Genomic DNA, 19,440 nt, shown 5'->3' on the forward strand with positions numbered 1-19,440 from the left:
ATATGCAAACAATGTTGTGACAAGTGCTGTCTTACCACCAAACATAGAAAAGAAATCACTGTCAATATTTTTCGAATCAACAGATTTAAGTATGATAAGTTTCTGTCTCTCTGCATGGGGCGGTAAACTTAGAAAAAGTGATGTTATTAAAATTAATAGAGTCCTCATAATATAAGGAAAGAAAATTACGGCTGACTCAAAAAGATATGAATTTGAAACCATGTTAAAAACCCCGTTTAATAAGAAATTGAATAAGATAATAAGAGATGGAAGTCATACTTTGTACCCTCAAATCAAATGGAGCAATAGACGTTATAGGCTGCTGCACTTCAAAGCAAACAAAGAACGCTATAACAAATCTTTTTTACCCGCTACAAAATGTCATTTATTTAGTTATGTAGTTCTAATGCTTCTCCGTGTATTATTAATCCCATTATTTCTGACATCTTTAATTAATGAGGGAGAACGTAAATCTAAGAGCGAGTGTGAGAATGAATGATCTGAATGTTTTCTACGGCACTAAATGCCACGTACCTTTGATATATTCTTATTGTTTTGTTATGTAATCATCTATCCTGATAAATATCTTATCTTTTACCTTGATCCATGTAAAACACAATGTTATTTCCTGTTTTGGATTAATAAAGTTTATCTTATCGTATCGTCGTATCTTATGACAAAGTCCCATCGTGACCAACACACTCTTTGGTCCGATAGATAGTATGCGCTTGGCTAAGAATCTCATAACATTGCCATCCGGAAGTATAACGGACCAACACACTAAACTGTGTGTATCCATGAACATTTATAGCCGGGTTAATACAGTTCAGTGAGCATTACTCATAAACGCGGATGGCAAAAGACAATAACAAAGACATGAGTGACGTCATCTTCGAACTATCTATAGATAGTATGCGCTTGGCTAATAAACTCATAACATTGCCATCCGGAAGTATAACGGACCAACACACAAAACTGTGTATATCCATGGGTCGTGTTAATACAGTTCAGTGAGCATTACTCATAAACGCTGATGGCAAAAAACAATAACAAAGATCTGAGTGACGTCATCTTCGAACTATCTATACTAAAGCTGAGATCTATTTGTGGTTCACGCTACGTCGTCAACTTCCAAATTTATCCGCATTATTGTCGTCATAAACCATCATCATCATCATCATCATCATCATCATCATATCATCATCATCATCATCATCATCATCATCATCATCATCATCATCATCATCATCATCATTATCATTTGAACTAACACAGAAACTATGTGGAAACTTAAATGTTAAAATAGTTAAAATCTGATCGAGAAAATCGTGTGATAACTAGTCACCCATTTGGCGGTATAAAAACAAGAACAATGATCAGAGAGCCGTCGATTTCATTCACGTCATTGTTTATAGATAGTTCGAAGATAACGTCACTCGGGTCTTTGTTTTTGATTTTTGCTATCCACGTTCGTTAGTAATTCTCACTAAACTGTATTAACCAAACTATAAACGTTCAAGGTTACACATAGTTTTGTGTGTTGGTCCGATATACTTCCTGATGACAATATTGGGAGCTTCTTAGCCAAGCGCATTCTATCTATAAACGAACACGTGTGAAGGTGTGTCACAAATTCCATAATTTGATTGGTGAAAAATCCACTGGTTAATTGTCTTCATTACATTATTGTGTTAAGTGTAAAATGCTGTCATATACATTTTTGCACATTACTCTGTTTGTCAATAGTCTTCAACAGTCGTATTGTCACTTCCTTCCTAATGACGTATGGTAACTTAGTAACACTGGCTCTAAACTATCGGAACAATAGCGGACGCCGTATGAAATATTTCCCCGGCGAGCTTAAACGCGTATCCAGAGGAAAAAAAAAACCCATCAATTTGATCATGTATTGACTTTTACACATTCTGATCACAAGGCATATGAAAAGGGAATGAAAAGTTCTAGCCAGCATGAAGAATTAAAAGTAATGATTTTGTTTGTTTAGAACCAAGATGGCCGCCGTTGCCGGGCGCGTGACATCAGACTATTGAATCCAATTGATGCTCTGAAAAAATATTTCTCCTACATTTAGCTTAAATAAGCAATAACTACATAAGTGAATTGTTCTCCAACTGATCTTTCTTTGTTTTTTTGTTTTTTTTTTTGCGTCTTTTTTTTATTGTTCTCTGTCCTCTCCCATGCTGTGTCTTCTATCCCCCCATACCCGTTTTCCAATTGTTTCCTGTCGTTGTCTTGGAATGAGATTACTTGGTTTTGTCCTGGCCCTGGCCGGAGTTCCTTGGCTGGGAGGGAAACAGTCTAATGTATAGTTATAGTTTTGGAAGATGATATTTTTTTCCCTTGTAAATCATCTCTCTGTTATGCATTATAATATGTTTAGTTTACATATTATATTATACGATTTGTAAACATTTGAGTTTATTCCTCTTAGTTGGGACCTGTGCTTGTGTCTGGATGAGACTTTTAGGTGATCTCAAACTAAGTACTTTGACTGTGTGCTCTTGGAATCTACATCTGTTCCCTATTTGAACAAATTCCCCTTTGTCTCACCTTTTCTTTTGTGCTTTAATTGTAATTCTAGAACTTTTTACTATCCCATTTTCTTCCTTTTTACTGGCGCTGATGTGACCTTAATGTGTTGTAAGCGCCGTAAAACCCTTAAAAACAAAAACATAAAGTACTCTGGCCTTATCTTACTCTATATAAAAAAATCGACTACAGTGGAATACTGATAAAGCCAACACCGCCGGATCAGAGAGCTTGGTTGATTTTAAGCAATGTTGACTTTATCCATTATCAATGGGTAGTATGCGCTTGGCAAAGGAGTTCACAACATAGCCATCCGGAAGTATAACGGACCAACACACAAAACTGTGTATAACCTTAAACGTTTATAGTCTGGTTAATACAATTTAGTAAGAATTACTCATAAACGCGGCAAAAAAACAATAACAAAGACCTGAATGACGTCATCTACGTTCTATCTATAGAACACGCCTAGATAATGAACAGATAGTTTGGGACCAGCAAGAGATGTTGATTTAAAAAAAAAAAAGTTGACATAATCCATTTTCAATGGAACACACATTTAGATTTTTTTTTTAATTTTAAAAATTGAGCTTTTATATAGCACAATATCCACTAAATGTGCTCAAAGCGCTTTACAAGGGGTCCCTGACTAACAGCAATACGTAACATGCAGAACGAGACATGACGCCTGTTAAGCGATATTACAATTTGTTCCGGACAGAGACAACGTTGTTAACGGCCAGGTACTCATTTTACACCTGAGTACGGTGAGAGAATGTGAGTAAAGAGCCTTTTCCAAGGACTCAACTATGCGCCGAGCGAGGCTCGAACTTAGGACCTTCCGATCCGAAAGCGAGTGTCATACCACTAGACCACATAGCCACACAAAGATCCATTATCAATGGACCATACATTTAGATTAAAAAAAACTATGTAGTTTGGGACCGACATTAATTAGATGTTGACTGCAAGCAGAAATGGACTTTTAAGAGTGTCGAGTATAATATGCGGATTCCACTGTATTAACTTCTTGTTCCACAAAACCTTTTTGTACCTACTTGACCGGCGTCTTGTGAGTCTGCTAATCCCCCGCGTTGTTTATCTAAGGCGCTTATCCCCATTCCGTTCATTGAATACCCGTGTTGTAAGTCTCTAGCAGACCTGTCCACTTGAAAAGTTAAGAAAATCGTAGTTTTAACTCACTCAACCCTAACACCGACTATATCCGTAGTTTACCCGGGGATACTTTTACCCCATGCCTATTTAATCTATTACTATTACATTTTTCCGAGACAAATTATAGGCGTAATTTCACTTCTAATGGTTTTGTTTTTAATTTTTACATGTTAATGGTATCTAGTTGAATAAAACTATGTATGTATATACTCATTTTTAATACATTTTTTTTCTAATTTTGAAAAGTAGCAAATATCTCAAGGATTGAGTGAGTTAAGGGGATAAAAGTAGCAGTCGCTATAGGGAATGAGATTAACGAAAGAGTAGCGTCCCTTGATTGGACGTCACCCATAGTCTGTGACGTCACCGGCGGAAAAGTTATAAGAGCTAATCTCATTCCCTATAGTTAACTTTAAAAATCAACAATTTACCCTCATAAAATTTGATGCAGTCTAGTATAGACTTCATAATTTCTGAATAAGTTTTAATGACGTAGTGATAGTCATGAAGTTCTGAAATGGGACGGAGCCAAATTTTCGTAATTCCACGAATTTTTCGTAGTACTAGGCAGGTCTCCTATAAATAGTATGCGCTTGGCTAAGAAGCTCACAACATTGCCATCCGGAAGTATAACGGACCAACACACAAACCTCTATGTAACCATGAACGTTTATAGTCTGGTTAATACAGTTTAGTGAGAATTACTCAGAAACGCGGATTACATAAACCAAACCAATAACAAAGACCCGAGTGACGTCAACTTCGAACTATCTATAGCCTATGGCGCTTGACCCCACTCCATTCATTTAATACCCGTGTTGTGTGTCTATAGTCAATGTTGCATGGTCCTCTCTCCATTCATTTCGAAATGACTGATCTTTAACTTCAATAAAAGTGTTATTGTATGTGTCTTAGGAAGTATGTGTTAGGCTATGAAGGAGACGCCGTAGAGAGGGAGGGAACTGAAGAGGTGATGTGGTCAAAATAGTGCCATCTAGTGGAAAGGTGATGGGTGCAAATTTCTTGTGTAGGCGTAGGAGTTTTTCCTGTCTTGAAATTACAACTCCTGCCCCTCTACTACTTCTACTACTACTACTACTACTACTACTACTACTACTACTACTACTACTACTACTACTACTACTACTACTATATTTTGGTAACTTCCTCAGCCAATCTGTTCACCTTAATATCACCGACTAACACATGAATATAATGTTCGATTCCAGTATTGGAATAGTCAGTTTTTATAGGTCCCATTGACATATTATCTACACTTGCTTACGGCCGCCTCTTGTGATTAATGATAGAATAAATAAGGGTCAGAAAAGGGAGTGGCAATAGAGGGGTTCAGAGGGAGAGGAGTGGGGGGGGGGGGGGGGGTGGCAATTTATTGTCGACTTGAGTCTGGAGTAGAGGAATTTGTGACAAGTGTGATTGGTGTACTGCCGTATGCTGGAAAAACCCATATTATTTTAAAATTTGGCCAGAAAACTCGTCCTTCAAAGATCGATCGATTTAAATGACCTTCATCTTGGCAAAAAACTCTCAAACCTGGGACTTCTCGAAGTCCCAGGTTCGAGAGTTTTTTTTTTGCCAAGATGAGGATCATTTAAATCGATCGATATTTGAAGGACGAGTTTTCTGGCCAAATTTTAAAATCTGGGTTTTTCCAGAGTGCGACAGTGTAGGTGTGTTGTCCATGCTAATGATTCAAAAGGCCATAGGTAGAGGTCTACTTGGAATTTTAAAGTTTAGTGGAAAATTGTGTAAAAATTCTGAAAACAAAATAGACGTGGGGATAGGGGGAGGGGGGGGGGGGGGGGGTTGATACAGTCATATTGTACCGTTACTGGTTGCGACCTCAAGATACAGCTTACATTGCTTCATTATCAAGCCATTATTGTTGGAGATTGTCAAGACCTGCTGCCTACCAATACGAAACATTTGTAGCATTAGAGCTTAGAGAGCTTTTTTTTTATATAGCGCAATATCCACTAAACGTGCTCATTGCGCTTTACAAAGGGTCCCTGGTCTACAGCAACATTTAACATGAAGAACGAGACATGACGCCTGTTAGGCGATATTACAATTTTTCCGACAGAGACAACGCTGTTAACGGCCAGGTACTCATTTTAAACCTGAGTACGGTGAGAGAATAAGAGTAAAGAGTCTTTTCCAAGGACAACTATGCCCCGAACGAGGCTGGAACCCAGGACCTTCCGATCCGAAAGCGAGTGTCATACCACAAGACCACATAGCCGCACATAGCATTAAGAAGTTTGGCTCCAGTTTCTGACCTCCACGAACATCTCAATCTAAGACGTTAAAACTGATTGAAAATGAAAGTTGATACGATTGTATAAGGCATTTAAAGGATAATTCCTATATTAACTCACTCAATCCTAGAGATTTTTGCTACTTTTCAAAATTGGAAAAAATGTATTAAAAATGAGCATGTACATAGATAGTTTTATTCAACTACCATTAACATGCAAAAAAACTAAAAACATTATCTTTGATACTACGCCTATAATTTGTCTCAGAAAAATGTAATAAATAGGTATGGGGTAAAAGTAACCCCGGGTAAACTACGGATATAGTCGGTGTTAGGGTTGAGTGAGTTAAGAAGTTTGGCAGTTTCAGAACTCCACGATCATCTTAATCTAAGACGTTAAAAAATGAAATATGATACGATTGTATAAAAGGCATTTAAAGGATAATTTATATATTTTTAAGCCTTTATTTGGATTAAGATAAGATAAGATAGGATATTAGACTGCATAATTTTAAGGACTTTGAAGTGTTATTTAAACCTTGAGAGGGTACAGTTTTGATTTTTAACGTTAATTTTATAAGGTCTACAATTTTTATCTGTTAAGAATTACGAATTTTAAAGTTTTTTAATAATAATAATAATGTACTTTATTCATCGAAAAGGAAATGTTTGTGTACAGCCGTATAAAAACACCGACAATGATACATACATAAACATAATATACGTAAATATAATGTGGTAAAGTAAAAGTATACGTGTCTGGATTGTACACGATCTATTGACGTGCTTCTTTCTGCTGGTCTAGTATCATTGAATTAATGGACATAATATTATATGACCTAATTCTCTTGATGGTGTTGTTAAAGTTGGGCTTCTACCTACCACTTTAAAACACTCTCAAGCACATAGACATACACACACACACACACACACACACACACACACACATACAAACATACACAAACACACACACACACACACTTGAAGAAATCTATTTTGTTATTGTTTTTTGTTGTTAACCAAAGAAGGGTTTTGAACGTTCCGTGTTCGGTATTTTCTTTTGTTTTGAAGCTGTCACTGTTATATTCATTGTTGTTTGTTTTATATATAGATAGTATGCGCTTGGCTAAGAAGCTCACAACATTGCCATCCGGAAGTATAACGGACCAACACATAAAACTGTGTGTATCCATAACGGTTTATAGATAGAATCCGCTTGGCCAAGGAGTTCACAACATTGCCATCCGGAAGTATAACGGACCAACACATAAAACTGTGTGTATCCATAACGGTTTATAGATAGAATCCGCTTGGCCAAGGAGTTCACAACATTGCCATCCGGAAGTATAACGGACCAACACATAAAACTGTGTGTATCCATGAACGTTTATAGTCAGGTTAATACAGTTCAGTGAGCATTACTCATAAACGCGGATGGCAAAAAACAATAACAAAGACATGAGTGACGTCATCTTCGAACTATCTATAGATAGAACGAAGTTGACGTCACTCAGGCCTTTGTTATTGAGTTTTGCCATCCGCGTTTATGAGTTATTCTCACTTAACTATTAACCAGTCTATAAACGTTCATGGATACACACAGTTTTGTGTGTTGGTCCATTATACTTCCGGATGGCAATGTTTTGAGCTTCTTCTATCTATATAATCAGTGCGATTGTGTTGGGTGTTTTTATTTTTTAGTAAACTAGGCACTGATATGACTTAAAAGTGTTTAAAAAGCATGTTTAAACTCCTGCAAACACAAGGGAGCGTATGTTGAACGTGAAGTCTGTGAATTCGATCTTGGGAAAAAGTCATTCATAATGGATGATGGGATGGATTTGGTGGACGACGTATACAGACTGACCACCGATTCTAGTGATGACGGAAGTGACGTTGTTCTCCACCATGATTTACATCGACCCGGGTAGGTCGTCTTACGTTTCGTTAACTCTCTCCTTACCAGCTATTTTTAGAATTTCCCCAGAAAATTCACACGCACCCAACATAAAAATAGACTTTTCTTACTCAACCAAAAAAGTAACAAGTGAGCTCTACAACACAGTGTTTAGTATTTATAGCTGTAATCAAAGCATTTCATTAAATTGTGTGATGTACAAGAGAAATCAGAATGAGAAAATTGTTGGTTGTATCGTAAAGAATGTGACGATTTTCCTATGGGTGGTACGGAAAGGGTTAAGTATGGCACTAAATGATGGGCAGTAGTAGTATATTGGTGGTGGTTGGTGGTAATGGTGACTGTGATTGAGGCTTTACCGTCGAACTCATTGTCTTCGTAAATGTGACCCATCGTTTCAAAACGGTATTATGTCGGAACGAACCAGATGCTTTAAAGTCGGATTTAATGTTAAACTGGTCAAAAATATAAATTGTTGGCATTAGCACCCTAAAATATGGTATCCATTCTCCTCAATAAAACATACAAACTCAACACAAGTCTGATATTTCTGGCTATAAATTCAATTTGCAAAATCTTAACCAACCGGACTTAATACCGTTTTGAGGCGAAGGGTCACAAATATTGTCACTATAACCAGCATCATTATCGTTATTGTTACCATCGTCATCATCATCGTCGTCGTCATCATCATCAACATCATCATCATCATCATTGCTGCAGCAGCAGCAACCACAATAATAGACACTTAGATAACCACACCTCTCGGACAGCCGTGTCATAATGTAAACAAATTGGTAAACATAGGAAACTACACAGGTTTTTACTATCGATGGGTTGTCTAAATAAAATACCCACTATTCTACTGCTTGATCAATAGATAGTTCGAAGATGACGTCACTCATGTCTTTGTTATTGTTTTTTTTTTTTTTGCCATCCGCGTTTATGAGTACTTCTCACTAAACTGTATTAACCAGACTATAAACCTTCAAGGTTACACACATTTTTGTGTGTTGGCCAGTTTTACTTCCGGATGGCAATGTTGTGAACTTCTTAGCCAAGTGCATACTATCTATAGAACTAACACTTGATATGTGTAAACTTAAACGTTTATAAAATAATCGAGAAAACTTTGTGATAACTACTAGTCACTCATATGGCGGTATAAATAGTATGCGCTTGGCCAAGGAGTTCACAACATTGCCATCCGGAAGTATAACGGACCAACACACAAACTCTGTGTAACCATGAACTTTTATAGTCTGGTTAATACAGTTTAGTGAGAACAACTCACAAACGCGGATGGCAAAAACAATAACAAAGGCCTGAGTGACGTCATCTGCATACTATCTATAGATAGTTCGAAGATGACGTCACTCAGGTCTTTGTTATTGTTTTTTGCCATCCGCGTTTATGAGTAATGCTCACTGAACTGTATTAACCTGACTATAAACGTTCATGGATACACACAGTTTTGTGTGTTGGTCCGTTATACTTCCGGATGACAATGTTATGAGCTTCTTAGCCAAGCGCATACTATCTATAAAAACAATAACAATGATCAGAGAAAGGTCAATTCCATTCACGTCATTGTTTATAAACAACCAACCATGCTTGTCCGAGCACGTGTGAAGATGTGTCACTAATTCCATGCTTTGATAGGTCAAATATGAACGGTTCATAGTATAAATCACCAATTTGACTCCTTAATATTTCTGCTTCTCTAATATTTTTCTTCCTCTTTTGTGTTTTTAATTACCTTTGGCGCTGAATAAACCTAATAGTTTTGCAACAACCCCCTCCCCCTCCAAAAAAAAAAATTAATAAAACAAACAAGAAAAAACAAACCAAAATACAAAACGAAACAAATACACCCCCCCCCCCAACCTGAAAAAAAACAAAAAAAAAAACAAAAAAAAAAACAGCAAAATAACAAAAACTAATAAAAAACAATTAAAAAAAAAAACAAAGAAAACAAAAGAACTGACGAACCCAAATAAAACAAACCAACCATTTATTTCTTTGCATCCTTTTCAGATCAAGCCCAGTCAAATATTTCACCCATGAGGTGTCTCTACGAAGACGGATCAGGCAAAGCCTGGTTAGGCATTCTGGATTGCGTAAGGCTTTTGTCGTTGACATCATCATCATCATCATCATCATCATTGTCACAGTAAAGGTTGTTCACAATTATCTTATTAAATTTTATTTTATTAAGAACTGAATTCATCTCACTCCAGTTATATTTCGGTAGGCTTAGATAAACTTTACCTTCTAATATTAGATCGTCTTTCCTTTTATAGCCTTCCCTCGAATTAATTTCTAATTAGTGAATACTTTTCGTTCTACATTCTGTCACGTAGCCACTTATTATAAAAGCTGATAGGTCTAACACTCTACACTCACTTTCTCTCCACAATCTATGCCGGACGGCCAGTCACTCTATTCCTATATATATATTGTAAGATTTTTATCTTTTGGGACTTTGTAGATATTATATCTACACCATTAAGACGCCGGAGCTTTTAACTTTGATTGTATAATCTTCAAGGATCAAACCCAAGCCCGCTGTACTACACTATAACCTCTTACCAATTGCCTGGAAGTGGAATTTTACGAGTCCAATCCTGTTATCAGAGGAATAGATCATCCAAGCCCATCAACTGCCTGGAAACGTAAACTTATGAACCTGACATATTATCATAAGTTACGTAAAATATTCATATCTCTATTTGTAACTGCCACGATCACTGTTTATCTCTTTTAATTAAATTTCATCATTATTTTTATTTCATTGTAAACAAATCGTTAATTGTTTTTCATTTATAGTAACTAGTAAATTCTGGGGCCTCATTCTACATATATCTTTATGCATAGTCGAGTAGCTCTTTACTCACTTGAGACCATGACATTTTGGAGGGGACACATATAAAGAATTGAATTTATTTAGTTACATATATCTATTTCATCTAACTTTAAAGTTTAAATTGTAAAACTCTTAATTGCCCCACTTGATCATATTTTAATTGAACTCCCTATTTACAGGATTAATTTTTTTTTCTTTTTCATTTCTTCATTTAAATGGAATAGCAATTTATCCATTCATTCTTTCATTCAAATTGAATAGCATTTTATTGATTCATTCCTTCATCCATTTATTCATTTATAAATCATTCATTCATTCATTGTTCATTCATTTATTTATTCATTCATTCATTCACTCATTTATCCAATCATTCATACATTTATTCCTCCCTTCATTCTTTCATTCATACATTATCCATTCATTCATTCATTTATTCACTCAGTTTTTCATTCATTCATTCATTCCTTGTCCACTTTGTTATTATATCACTCATTTCATTTTGTTGTTTGCCTCATTCATGAATTGTTTTCAATATGTTTACATTCCATAACGATTCATTCACCTATCATCCAATCACTCAGTGTTGTGAACACATTTTGTAACTATTGTAAATCTTACGATATTTTATTGTTTTGTATTTCAGACATCACTGTTAAACACTCTTCAATGCCTAATTACAATTGTTGAACAACCATTGAACAAGAGAGAGGTCCCAGCCACGAACTGAGTTGGTAAATATATCCTTCATTATTCTCTTTTACATGAGTTGGGCATCACATAGTAACTATAGACATCGTGATTTGTTTTGCATAGTGATTTGTTTTAAATGCATTTTTGGCATATTACTGTTACCGAAAACCACTTATATATTATGTTCTGAAAAGTGAGTCTTTAAAAACTAAATAATAATAAAAGGAGTCTACTAGCCGTCGTGTTATATTTAGTGATAGATAACTTGGGATTATTTTGGCATCCTATTATTGTTATCACACTCTAGTATATTAGCGTCATTGCGAATAATTGTACACAAACTAACGACGAGTCACACACATTGGTGATACATTTTTCGTAGTAACATAGTTTAGAGTACACGCGATTGACACATTGTTATTGACACAAGTCATAATAACTCCGCATTGTATTGACACATTGCTTTATAAGATATAACGATAAAAGGCATCAAATTCAACATACATAATAAGTTGAAATAAGAGAGAGAGAGATTTCTAAAAATAGAACAGTTCATTCCAGTAAATGTAAATAAATAAAACAGTCAGTAACAGTATCCTGTCAATATAATATATATAAAATATCGTAACTAATTTATTGCAACATGGAAGCATATAAAAGATACTTAAGTCTCGCAAAGGACTTAGAAATACCCCAGGAAAGAATATTTTCATGGTGCGAAGAGAAAGTAAAAGAAGAAAAAGAACATGAAGAAAGAATTCGTAGAGAAGAAAATGAAGAAAGAATTCGTAGAGAAGAAAAAGAACACGAAGAAAGAATACGTAGAGAAGAACGAGAAGAAAGAGTCCAAGAAAGGGAACTAAAAAGACAAATAGCTTTAGCAGAAGAAGAAACCAAAAGGACCCAAATGATGCTGGAAATTGAAAAAACAAAAACCGGTCATGAAAGAAAACATAATAATAGTGATGAATTTTTCGTGAAACTTCCACGCATGCCAACATACGATGAACGCTCAGACTGTCTAGAATCCTTCTTACACCGATTCGAAGTTCAGGCTAAAGGTTATCGTTGGCCAGAAAGCAAATGGGCCACAGCCTTGATTAACTGCTTATCTGGAGAACCGCTAAAAGTTTTCTATACCTTAACAACTGAAGATGCAGATGACTATGGAAAAATTAAAGACGCTCTACTAAAAAGATTTAGATTAACGGAAGATGGTTACCAGGAAAGGTTTCACATTGCAAAACCGGAAAGTGGAGAAGACTTTAATACATTCGTGAACCGAATTACTCAATTTCTAAATCGGTGGCTTGAGTTGGCAAACGTAAAACAAGACGACTTTGCAGGCCTTTACTATCTCACGCTGAAGAATCGAATCTATCAAGCTTGCAACCCAGATTTAGTCGCATTCTTTAAAGAGAGAAAGCCAGAAAACTTGGACAAATTAAAAATCTACGCAGAAAACTTTAACAGCGCACATCCATTGACACCCCTTAGCAGAACATTGAAGGAACCATACTACGCTGCCGCTGCTCAGAGTCCATGTACACCTAAAGTTCAGTACTCAAATAGAACGAGCCGATCAATCACTCGGAACACGCAAGTGAAACAAGATGATCATAGTAACAAACCATGGAACAAACAGTTCAATAGAGACCATAGCCGACCCTATCAAAACAAAACAAGAAATAGCACTGACAATAATACTGAGTATAAGAAAACCAACAAACCTATAATTAAATGTCAATATTGTGGAATGAAAGGCCACACAGCAGACAAATGTTACAAAATCGTGGGTTATCCAAAAGAAACTGCAAATGCATCACTCCAAACAAGTGTAAACAATCAGACACGAGTAATGTCAGGAGAAAATATAAATGTGTATTGCGTGAAAGGTATGTCACTTTTAACACAAAATCACAAATCAGGATCGCTATTTTTTTGTGAAGGCAAAGCTAATGGAACTGATTGCAAAATATTGAGAGACACAGGATGCAGTACAGTAGGAATAAAAGCATCTTTGATCAATGACGAAGACAAAACTGGAAAAACGGTACAATGCATCACATTCAGTGGCACAGTCGAAACCTTTGAAACAGCTAACGTGTACATAGAAACCCCATACTATACAGGAATAGTGGAATGCTGTATACTTCCCAACCCCGTCGCTGATGTTATTGTTGGCAATATAAAAGGTCTTAAAGACAACCCAACAGATGTAAAAGAATGGTCATTAACCCAAGAAACAGCTTGTCTAGCAGAAACAAGAAAGATGACTAAGATAACAGAGAAGCCAATGACTATTTCTCTTGAACCACAACAATTTGACAGGAACACGTTCATTGAAGAACAGAAAAAGGACCCGACTTTAACTTCATATTTCAATATCGCAAACAAAGGGACGAAATCAAAAGTTGAATACATCATTGAAAAAGATATTATGTTCAGGTTACATAGGAAAAGAAATAAAATAGCTAAACAACTGGTCACGCCGAGTATTTACAGAAACAAAATCCTTGGAATAGCGCACGATTCAATAACTTCTGGACATCTTGGGAGCTCTTCCACATTGAAGAGAATATCCGAGAATTTCACATGGCCTGGAATTACTAAAGACGTCCGAGAATATGTGAAATCTTGTGACACATGCCAAAGAAGAGTCGCAAAAGGCAGAATACCGAGATTGCCATTAGAGACAACCCCAGTTATTGAAAAAGTTTTTCAAAAAGTTGCAATTGACATTATAGGCCCTTTAACAAAATCAGATAGAAACCATACACACATACTAACACTAGTCGATTACGCAACCAGGTGGCCAGAAGCGATAGCATTGAAATCAACTACATCGGATCACATAGCTGAAGCATTGATGACAATTTTTACTAGAATAGGCATACCAAATGAGATACTGTCGGACAATGGACCCCAATTTACATCACATATGATGCATGAAACCATGAAACTCATGGGAATCCAACACTCATTCACAACTCCCTACCACCCCCAAGCAAATGGTCTTTGTGAAAGATTTAATGGCACTCTAAAAAATATGTTAAGAAAAGTGTCAGCAGAAAAACCAGATGATTGGGACAGATACTTACCAGCAATCCTATTTGCATATAGAGAAATACCCCAAGAATCTACAGGCTACTCCCCATTTGAGTTGATGTATGGACGATCACCTCGCGGCCCGATCAATATAGTAGCCGACATTTGTAAAGGGAATGAGGAGGACAATAACGAAATTATGTTTGCTTACGAATATGTAAGAAACCTGAAAGACAGAATAGAGGACACGTGTAAGCTAGCACAGGAATCCGTCACTAAAAAAGCAGAGAAATACAAGGAATACTCCGATCGAAAAAGCAAGTCAAGAAAATTTGAGATTGGTGACAAAGTACTAATACTCTTACCCGATGACTCGAGTAAACTTTTAGCTACATGGAAAGGACCATTCAAAATAACAGCAGTAAAATCTAATGTTAATTACGAGATTAAAATTAACAACACAACAAAGACATTCCATGCAAATATGCTAAAAAAATATTTTGATAGAGACACAGTGTCGCAACCTATGTTTATTAATATCGAAGCTTCAAATACAGGATTGATCATACCGTTGGTCATGGGACACAGACACCCGAGACAGAAAAACAAACAAAAATCGCACAATTGCAACCACCTAAGACAAAAAAAGAAGTACGCAAAGTACTTGGGCTCCTAAATTTTTACAGGAAATACATTTACAACTTTGCACACATCGCGACACCGCTAACAAATCTGACAAAGAATGGGTCACCGAACAAAATTGTTTGGACAGAAGTGTGTCAGAATAGCTTTAACCAATTAAAGGCATTACTCTGTTCAGAACCAATTCTTAAATTACCCGACATGTCAAAAGAATTTGTTGTAAGAACTGACGCGTCTGATAAGGGCATCGCAGGTGTACTATTACAGGAACATGAGGGAACTCTAATGCCTTGCTTATATGCAAGCAGAAAATTATTGGACAGAGAATCACGATACTCTGTAATAGAGCGTGAAGGACTGGCCATCGTCTTTGCTTTAAAGACATTCAGCAGATATCTACTGCTAAAAGAGTTTGTGGTCGAAACGGACCATAAACCACTCACGTACATAAGAAATAACAAAATGAATAATAGTAGAATACTAAGGTGGAGTCTATTTTTGCAAAATTACACTTTCAGTATCTCTCACATACCAGGCTGTGAAAATATTCACGCCGACCTACTTTCTCGATTAGTGTAAACACGTGAGAAGGGTATAACTTAACCTCTCATGCATACTGTTAGTTACCTCGAAAATTATGCCAAATCAGAACGCACAAATTCGATAATTTTATTTGTAAACATGATGACCCAACTTAATGTAACATTGAGTATTGTTTAGATATATATACCATACCCATTCATGATTTGGGAAATCTTCTTTTTATCTATCATTGTTATGAATTTTCACTCATTTATGATTAATAATTGAAATGTCAATATTCTATTTACATTTTCATTCATTTCATTCAGTAAATTACCTTCATATCATCGACTTAAATCATGCTTCATTGCCATCACTATTGTTTATCACAATGATTTGTAATCACAATCTTTCATTGTTATTGTCACCCATTCATATACCTACGCTAATATAAACATTTCCATGTCTAGTTAATAAATAATTTAATTGTAGCACAAATCATAACAATGGATTAATGCTAGAGTATCATGATAGTAAATTTACTTCCGTTTGTAAAATCTATCTTTCCCATAATGGTTAAAGAGTATATTTTAAACGTGGGTGGGGGGTGTCACAGTAAAGGTTGTTCACAATTATCTTATTAAATTTTATTTTATTAAGAACTGAATTCATCTCACTCCAGTTATATTTCGGTAGGCTTAGATAAACTTTACCTTCTAATATTAGATCGTCTTTCCTTTTATAGCCTTCCCTCGAATTAATTTCTAATTAGTGAATACTTTCGTTCTACATTCTGTCACGTAGCCACTTATTATAAAAGCTGATAGGTCTAACACTCTACACTCACTTTCTCTCCACAATCTATGCCGGACGGCCAGTCACTCTATTCCTATATATATATTGTAAGATTTTTATCTTTTGGGACTTTGTAGATATTATATCTACACCATTAAGACGCCGGAGCTTTTAACTTTGATTGTATAATCTTCAAGGATCAAACCCAAGCCCGCTGTACTACACTATAACCTCTTACCAATTGCCTGGAAGTGGAATTTTACGAGTCCAATCCTGTTATCAGAGGAATAGATCATCCAAGCCCATCAACTGCCTGGAAACGTAAACTTATGAACCTGACATATTATCATAAGTTACGTAAAATATTCATATCTCTATTTGTAACTGCCACGATCACTGTTTATCTCTTTTAATTAAATTTCATCATTATTTTTATTTCATTGTAAACAAATCGTTAATTGTTTTTCATTTATAGTAACTAGTAAATTCTGGGGCCTCATTCTACATATATCTTTATGCATAGTCGAGTAGCTCTTTACTCACTTGAGACCATGACAATCATCATCATTATCATCATCATCATCATCATCATCATCATCATCATCATCACCATCATCTTCATCATCATCATCATCATCATCATCATTATCATCATCATCATCATCATCATCATCATCATCATCATCATCATTATCATCATCTTCATCATCTTCCCTTCATCACCCACAGGCCTGGCCTCCACCTTCTTTGACTTCTGCCTCAAGAACATCATCTGTATTGTCTACATTGTCAGAGTCTACTTGGATGACATGAAAAAATATGAGTGGTGAGGAATGGGCATGATCTATATTATAGATAGTATGCACTTGGCTAAGAAGCTCATAACATTGCCATCCGGAAGTATAACGGACCAACACACAAAACTATGTGTATCCATGGACGTTTATAGTCGGGTTAATACAGTTAAGTGAGCATTACTCATATACGCGGATGGCAAAAAACAATAACAAAGACCTGAGTGACGTCAACTAAGAACTATCTATAGATAGTTCGAAGATGACGTCACTGAAGCCTTTGTTGTTATATTTTGCCATCTGCGTTTTGTGAGTAATTCTCACTGAACTGTATTAACCCGACTTTAAACGTTCATGGATACACATAGTTTTGTGTGCTGGTCTGCTATACTTCCGGATGGCAATGTTATGAACTTCTTAGCCAAGCGCATACTATCTATATACATTTCCATGTGCTCGAGGTCATTGATCACATTGGAATATGTGCTCAAAGTGACCCACTTAGTCTTAGTTAAAAGTGTTCACAGTTTTTGAAGTAGCTAACATCACGATTGGTCATTTTGTTCAGCTTGACACATGGGTATGTTTACAACTTTCATAAACTTACTTACTTATCCGAACCAGCGACCACCTGAGCTCTAGCCCTTCGGTCTTGTGCCATGACGTAGAAGTTAGAATAAAGTGTGTTACTGATGCTTGGATTTGGTGGGAGGAATGTGCATCTGAGAAGTTTCATAAAGAAAGCAGAGTGTTTACATTTCTGAATAAGTATCCAATCGTTGGACCGCAACAAATCATGTGATTGACGACTTGGTTGGATGAAAACATGAATATAGATCGCTCCCATTGTGTCCCTGTTTCTGGATGATACAAAGCTGCTAGAAGCTGTGGACGGTAACAAGTCAGAAACAACAACGAGTATAACAGCTTCAAAGAAGAACAAAATACCCAACAAGGAACGTTTCGGGCTCATAATCCTTCTTCAGCCAACAACAACAAAAAAACAAACAAACGATAAACACATCATTGAATTCCAGATCCACGGCAGAGTCTGAAACTTTTCGTGTTTGATATTTTTTTTTTTTTTTGAAGTTGTTATATTCATTCTTTTTCTTATAGGGGGGGGGGGGGGGGGGGGGTTTATTGTGTATTACTTTCATGCTTTGTCCGGTACCTTTCATACACACTTGTTCAGATCTTGATCTTATAGTATACTATAATAGTCTGCTGCTTTGGGTCTTGCATGCAGTAGGTGGTCCCGATTTTGCTCTTTGAACACTCGGGTATAAAATGAGTTCCTGGCTCTCAACAACATTGTCACTGTTGGAAAAACAAATTATAATATTTATTGCCTAATACAGGTGTCGTGTCTTGTTCTACATGTTGTGTGTTGCTTTTTGCCAGGAACCCCTTGTATAGCGCTTTGAGCATGTTTATTGAATATTACGCTATAGATAGAACGAAGATGACGTCACTCAGGTCTTTGTTATTGTTTTTTGCCATCCGCGTTTATGAGTTATTCTCACTAAAATGTATTAACCTGGCTATAAACGAACATGGATACACACAGTTTTGTGTGTTGGTCCGTTATACTTCCGGAAAGCAAGGTTGTGAACTCCTTAGCCAAGCGCATACTATATATATATATATATATATATATATATATATATATATATATATATATTATATATATATATATATTATATATGGATAGAAGCCACAAAAACATGTGTTTTGGCCATATAAGTGAGTGATTCCATTTATATATATATATATATATTTGAAAGATAATTAAGATTGCTTGACTTCTACAAAGTTGTTATCAAGCGTTGCTCTCATCAGGAAGTGTTTATAAATAGCTCCTTTCATCCTAAAGTTGAGCACTATTATTTCATGGTTTTTGTTTTTATAATTTATATATATATATACATACATACATACATACATACATACTACCTACCTACCTACCTACCTACCTACTACCTACCTACCTACCTACCTACCTACCTACCTACCTACTACCTACTACCTAACCTACCTACCTACCTACCTACCTACCTACCTACCTACCTACCTACCTACCTACCTACCTACCTACCTACCTACCTACCTACCTACCTACCTACCTACCTACCTACCTACCTACCTACCTACCTACCTA

At 36.0% G+C, this 19,440-nt stretch overlaps 1 protein-coding gene across 1 annotated transcript in view; it reads left to right on the forward strand.

Moving 5' to 3' along the window:
• Window positions 1–19,440, forward strand: part of LOC144956770 (potassium channel subfamily T member 2-like) — a 104,684-nt gene that overhangs the window by 41,625 nt on the left and 43,619 nt on the right. Inside the window, exons 5-6 of the mRNA XM_078887474.1 lie at window positions 9,960–10,042; window positions 17,215–17,311. Coding sequence (XP_078743600.1) covers window positions 9,960–10,042; window positions 17,215–17,311 — 180 coding nt within the window. The remainder of the gene's footprint in view (window positions 1–9,959; window positions 10,043–17,214; window positions 17,312–19,440) is intronic.

This window comes from Berghia stephanieae, chromosome 11, assembly GCF_034508935.2.
Source record: "Berghia stephanieae isolate SIO BIC M18660-M18661 chromosome 11, UCSD_Bste_1.3, whole genome shotgun sequence".
NCBI lineage: Eukaryota > Metazoa > Mollusca > Gastropoda > Nudibranchia > Aeolidiidae > Berghia > Berghia stephanieae.